This window comes from Salvia splendens, chromosome 6 (genome assembly GCF_004379255.2).
Source record: "Salvia splendens isolate huo1 chromosome 6, SspV2, whole genome shotgun sequence".
NCBI classification, from domain to species: domain Eukaryota; kingdom Viridiplantae; phylum Streptophyta; class Magnoliopsida; order Lamiales; family Lamiaceae; genus Salvia; species Salvia splendens.
In genome coordinates, this window is record NC_056037.1 from 5,744,639 (window position 1) to 5,751,231 (window position 6,593).

A 6,593-nucleotide genomic window follows, 5' to 3' on the forward strand; every position below is an offset into this window, starting at 1 on the left:
TTTACCAATTATGCATTAAAACCCTCGTCGTTTCAAATGCTTCTATTTTTTTTAATACGGAGGGAGTATAATTAATATTTTTAATTTTATAATTATCATATTGGTGCGCGCGCGTCACAGGAGTCTGTTAAGTATATGCATATTCATTTACCAAATTTTTAAAAACAAACTGAAATTACAAATCGAATACTACTATTCATAATGTAAAGGAAATAAATACGTAATCTTTTTCTTTTTGCTAGTATTATAAATGTACTTTTATTGGTTGGTGAGGATGGAACAAAATAAAAAAGGTTGTGCGTCTAAGAGCATCCGCAGCGGTGGCGGTTGGCGCCACCGCCGTCCGTGCCAGCGGCAAGGCGAAGAACCGCCGCCGCTGCAACCGCGCCGCTGGCACGGCGCTGCTCGATGTATCGAGCACGTCCGTGCCAGCGGACGCACACGTGTCACTCTCCCATTCGCCAACGGCATAGCCGTTGGTTTCAAACAATTTTTTATTTTTTTTTTTAAAAAATCGGTTTTTTATTAAAAAAATCGATAAAAAATAAAAAAAAAAAATTTCACTTCCCCAAAAAATTATATCCGTTTATAACCGTTTTTCCCCACTTTTTAATTTTTTTTTTATTTTTTTTACCCCAAAAATACACACTTTCATCTATAAATACCCCCAATTTCACTCCCAAAAATTCACACTTTCACTACACAATTCTCATCATCATTCTCTCATCTCCATTCTCATCTTCAATCTCTCATATCCATTTTCATCTTCCTCTCACACCCTACAACACCACTATGTCCGGTAACGACGACAACCCAAGCGGCTCTCACGGTTGGAACCCCGAATGGTTCGGTTCGCAACCGTTTCCTAGTCCGGAAACGGAATATTCGGCCCCTCCTCTCACCCAAGATTCGGGCGTTCCGAGTGGCTACCGGCCATACCCAATCGACGATCAAGGTGCCTCCGATGGGCGCTACGGGTGGACACCGGAGCCTAGGCCTCGCGCCCCTTCCCAAATGCCGAATCCTCCATCTCGCGCCGGTGTCCGCACACCGTACTCACCGGCGGAGATGGAAAGATTGTTCAAGGCGTACTTGGAAATCTCCGAAGATGCGGTGGTTGGAACGAACCAATCCGGCGATCACTTTTGGTGGCGCGTCTCTAGCCGGTACAATGCACACCGGCCGCCGGGAACGATCGAGCGCAACGAGAGTATGGTGCGCAACTGCATCGGCCGAGCCAACGAAGAAATTGGCAAGTTCAACGGCTATTTCATCCAGGAGTCCCGGAATGCCGGGAGCGGCCAAAGCGAGGTCGACATCATCACCGCCTCGCTGAGCACCTACCAATCCATGAACGGTAAGTCGTTCAACTATCTTAACGTTTGGCAGGAGACGCGGACGCACCCGAAGTATAAGGGAGGCATAACATCCTCCTCTAGCGGCTCCTCCAAACGCTCACGGTCGGTAGCACTATCCGACTCCGGCTCGGAAGAAGTGGCTAGCCAACTCGCCGGAGCTAACTTGGGTAGCCCCGATGCCGGACCAAGCGGTTCCCGACGCCGACCGCAAGGTAGGAAGAAGGCGGCGGCCGAGCGACGTCGCGCCGCGACTCCATCTGCCCCTGCTCCCGAACCCGCACCCTATGTTCCACCTCCACCCCCGAACAACTCGTTGTGGGCCCTTTTGGCCCAACTCAATATGGCCGATAGGTCAACTATGACCCCCACGCAACTTCAAACGCACGAGTCCATGATATTGGGTCTCCAAAAACAATTGGGGTTGGTGCCGCCGGATGCGTAGTCTTCCTCGGGTTATATTAGCCAATAATTATGTAATTTTTAATTTTTAGGAGTTTAATTATGTAATTTTTAATTTTTAGTATTTTAATTATGTAATTTTTAATTTTTAGGATTTTAATTATGTCTTTTTATTTTATTTGTAATTTGTAATTTTTATTGTGGTTTTTTTAATGAATTTTAGTATTATGAAAATGTTGTTGTGTAATTGAATTTTATATTAATTGTGCTCGTCCTTGCGGAAGAGCACAGTTGTGGGTGTTGTGCTCTTGCCAGAGAGCAGGCATGAATAGTACCGCCCGGGCCCACAACCGTGCCGCTGGCAAGAGCACGGTTGTGGATGCTCTAAGTTCTCTTAATGTGAAATCCAGCGGGCCCCACCACCTCTCTCTAGATTTTCTCATCTCTCTCTCTCTAACATATAAACACGAATTATTCTCTCTTTTCTTTCCATTCGTTTCCAGTTCATTTCTCCACCTGTTTTCGCTCCACCCACTGCTGGGAACGAACACCTCACGTATCTCTTTCTCTCCGCGCTTTGCCTAACACTCCCCCCATCTATGTCTCCCTCATCAATTGTCTTTTGAAATTTCCACATATAAGCAGAAAATATGGAACGATTTGATGGCCAAAGTATCCTGGTGAACATCCTGCCAATTAGACTACGTACGGATGCACATTCGTGTAATGGAGCTTCTTCGTGATTTTCTGTCTGCAAAATCTCTTCTCAGCAGCGGAATGTACCGGTTGAAAAAAAATTAGATGGACCAGCATTTTGGTTGAGGTGGATCAAATTGCTGCTTCTAATAGCTGGGCTGTTTTTGCAACAAAATTTCATCGAAAGCTCTCTTTCAAGGATTTATCAATGGGCCTTTTTATTTCTTGAGCAGAAATTTAAGCTTTTGCTTCTGCTCGATGGTAGCAACGAGACACAGATGAAGCTCTAAAATCCTTTTTCTATTTCATTGAAGAATAAGATCTAAAGGTTAGTGTGATTTTCCAGGTACGACTTCTTATTGACTTTACCATATTTTTCTTTCGGGATTTTCTGATATTTTTATCGATCAGTTCAATTGGCATGATTCTAGATTTTTATTTCATTTTTAGGGGTGTGGGGGTGTTAATCTGGGTTCCTATTGGAAATTTGTTTATGTGATTAGTTCAATTACAGTTCTGAATCCCAGAAATTGAATATTACAATCGCCCTTTTTTGGAAGTTATAGGCTGGTTGGCGGGTCAGATCTTTTTTTGTCTGCATTTGGTTGAATTCTGGGTTGAATAATATATGTAATCTTGTATATCTACTTATGGGTTTTGATTCGATTGAATATTTTCCGTCAGGAAATGAATGCCCGCGGTTGTGTTGTGAGATTGTGATAGGAGTGGTCCATTTGTGTATCTAGTTGCATTGGGAGCCTAAATGAGATAGGTAAGCAACAACAACAAATGGATTGAAACATCAAATTGGTTGGATGCAATGTTCAAGACATTAGCATCTGCGTTGCTGGTGTTGTTGTTTTTGTTGTCGTTGTCTGTTTGCGTCTCGGCTGCAGACAATGAGTACCACTGCAGCTGTGACGAGGAGGGTTTTTGGAGCGTTGAGAACATCTTGGAGTGCCAAAAAGTCAGTGATTTCTTGATTGCAGTGGCCTACTTCTCCATCCCTATTGAACTGCTTTACTTCCTTAGTTGCTCCAACATTCCGTTCAAATGGGTGCTGATTCAGTTCATCGCGTTCATTGTCCTGTGTGGGATGACTCATTTGCTGAATGGTTGGACGTACGGACCTCACACCTTTCAGCTCATGCTTGCTCTCACCATTTTCAAGGGTCTCACTGCCCTTGTCTCGTTTGCAACGGCAATAACCCTTTTCACCCTCATCCCTTTGCTGCTAAAGGTGAAGGTGAGGGAGATCATGCTGAAGAAGAAGACTTGGGATCTTGATCGGGAAGTTGGGATTATCAAGAAGCAGAAGGAAGCTGGCTTGCATGTTAGGATGCTAACACATGAGATACGCAAGTACCTTGATCGCCATACTATTTTGTACACAACTCTTGTTGAGCTGTCAAAGACTCTGGATTTGAAGAACTGCGTTGTTTGGATGCCAAACTCGGGTAGAACGGAGATAACCCTAACACATGAGTTGAGAGAGCATAGCTACCCAAACACATATACCTCGGTCATCCCTACTAGTGAGCCTGATGTGAGAGAGATCAAGGGAAGTGAATGGGTGAAGATACTTGATCCCGAATCACCCCTTTCTCTTGCAAGCAGTAGGGAAGTTGGTGAGCCGGGATCTGTGGCTGCGATTAGGATGCCAATGCTGAGGGTTTCCAATTTCAAAGGTGGCACTCCTGAGATGGTTCCCGCCTGTTATGCTATACTCGTGTTGGTCCTTCCCGATGGGAAGGGTAGAACGTGGAGCAAACAAGAACTCGAGATAGTAGAGGTGGTTGCTGATCAAGTTGCTGTGGCTCTATCCCATGCAGCTATTCTTGAAGAATCTCAACTCATGAGAGACAAGCTTGTGGAACAAAATCGAGCGCTGGAGCAGGCCAAACAGGACGCACTAATGGCAAGTCAGGCACGCAATGCATTTCAAATGGTGATGAGTAATGGATTAAGAAGGCCAATGCATTCGATTCTTGGCCTGCTATCAGTGTTGCAGGATGAACAGCTTAGTGAGGAGCAGCTTCTTCTCATTGACACAACATTCAAGACTGGTAACGTTCTTTCAACACTGATAAATGATGTCATGGACACTGCAGCGAAGGACAATAGGAGATTCCCTTTGGATATGAAGCCCTTTAAACTGCATTCTATGATTAAAGAAGCTGCTTGCCTCTCCAAATGCCTATGTGCTCATAGGGGATATAATTTTGTTATTGAAGTGGATAAATCATTGCCAAATTATGTGATAGGTGATGAGAGAAGAGTGTTTCAGGTGATTTTTCATATGGTTGGTAATCTGTTGAATGCAAACAGAGGAGGTGGATTTCTTTTGTTACGAGTGTATTCAGCAAGTGGGAGTCAGGTGCGGAATGAGCAGAGACGGGGGCAATGGAGATCAAATTCATCAGATGGATATGCTTATGTTAGGCTTGAAGCCGGTATTTGCCATACCGGTTCCCAGGAAGCCAACAGTTCTTCTATGATCCAGTACGGCAGGCAGAGATGCTCTGGTGGAGGCGAGGAAACCATGAGCTTTAACGTATGCAAAAAACTTGTTCAGGTATGCACTCGGCCTGTTTACTTTATGAGCAAATGTCACTTACTGTTGATAAAGTCCTGCAATTCGGATCCTCTGTTTATCATTTTGCTTGTAAATGGTTATTAAGTTTATATATAAAATGTTTAGATTTCTATATTTTTGTTGATTCATTGCCATAATATTTTTTTAATCTAATTACTGACACAGCTGATGCAAGGAGACATCTGGATGATCTCAAATCCGGAGGGCTTTGATCAGAGTGTGGCTCTCGTCTTGCGGTTCCAGGCCAGGGCATCCATCGCAAGAGGCATATTAGAAAATGAGCAATCTCTGGAGCGCGTGCAATCTAACTCTGCTTTCAGAGGTCTGACCGTTCTCATAGCCGATGCTGATGATGTGAACAGAGCCGTGACGAGGAAGTTGCTGGAGAAGCTGGGATGCATCGTGTCTGCAGTCTCATCTGGATACGAATGCCTCAGTGCTCTTGGTCCGTCTGCGTCCTCACTCCAACTCGTGCTTCTGGACCTTCACCTTCCCGACTTGGATGGCTTCGAAGTCGCTATGAAGTTACGCAAGTTTAGGAGCCGGAACTGGCTGGTGATCGTGGCCTTGACAGCGAGCGACGACGAAGAGATGAGGGAGAAGTGCTTGCAGGTTGGAATGAATGGTGTTTTTGCAAAACCAGGTTCGTTGCAAGATATTGCTTATGAGCTCGAGGCTATTTTGCTGCAGGCAAATAGACTATATTCCTAGATATTGTTAGTTGATTGAATGAACTAAATTAATTATGCCTTGTTAGAATAAAATCAAAGGCACATTTATTTGTCTGAATCTGATCGGTAGCTATTAAGTAGTATTACACAAAGTATACAAAAAATCTTCTTTTGTATTGCATTAGTATTCAAAGTTTGGTTAGCTTATTGAGCATTTTAAAACATTGCAACATCACAACTCAATTGGTAAAATATTTTCACTACAACAACCAATTGGTATGTTTTAATATGCAATTTAACCATAATCAAGAAAATGAAATATTAATACTAATGTAAATATATGGTGTGTGTGTGTGTGTGTGTGGGAGCATGTGAGAGACATGTGGCGAAGCATGTCTTTTATTAGAAGCATGTGTATTATGTTAGGTGGGAACATGAATGAACTTGAGCTACGTATGTATGTAGACACTTTGTTCATTTCCTTTTCCCACTTGGGCCCCTTTATATCTTGACCTACACAAATACAATTGTTTTCTCAAATAAATATTATTTTATTCACGGTTTCTAAGAAGAGAGAATCGCACACGTTTGATGCATAGATATGTAAAGAATATTGTAGATCGGATCCAAATCTAGTTAATCAACATTATCCAAATCGGTTCTTGGCGGTTACTCAATGCCTTTTTAGGAAAATTAATCTTATACTATTCATATATAGTAACATAAGGTTGATCAGTTATAGAGTAAAGGCCAAAATTGGTCCTGAACATATAGCCATTTTACGATTTTGGTCCTAAACATTATCTTTTGGATTTTTTGGTCCTGCACATATGGACATTTGATCATTTTGGTCCTCCGTCAATAATTCCGTTA

At 43.0% G+C, this 6,593-nt stretch overlaps 1 protein-coding gene across 2 annotated transcripts; it reads left to right on the top strand.

The window, feature by feature from the left end:
* The first annotated feature begins 2,242 nt into the window (after positions 1-2,242).
* Positions 2,243-5,904, top strand: LOC121809428 (protein EIN4-like). 2 transcript variants are annotated; one of them, XM_042210047.1, is made up of 3 exons: positions 2,243-2,799; positions 3,138-5,028; positions 5,215-5,904. In XM_042210047.1, the coding sequence occupies exons 2-3, from the start codon at positions 3,274-3,276 to the stop codon at positions 5,758-5,760; spliced, it is 2,301 nt and encodes a 766-aa protein (XP_042065981.1). In that variant the 5' UTR covers positions 2,243-2,799; positions 3,138-3,273; the 3' UTR covers positions 5,761-5,904. The 2 variants fall into 2 exon arrangements, with proteins under 2 accessions (XP_042065981.1, XP_042065982.1); XM_042210048.1 differs by having other exon boundaries at positions 2,243-2,781.
* The last annotated feature ends 689 nt before the right edge of the window (positions 5,905-6,593 follow it).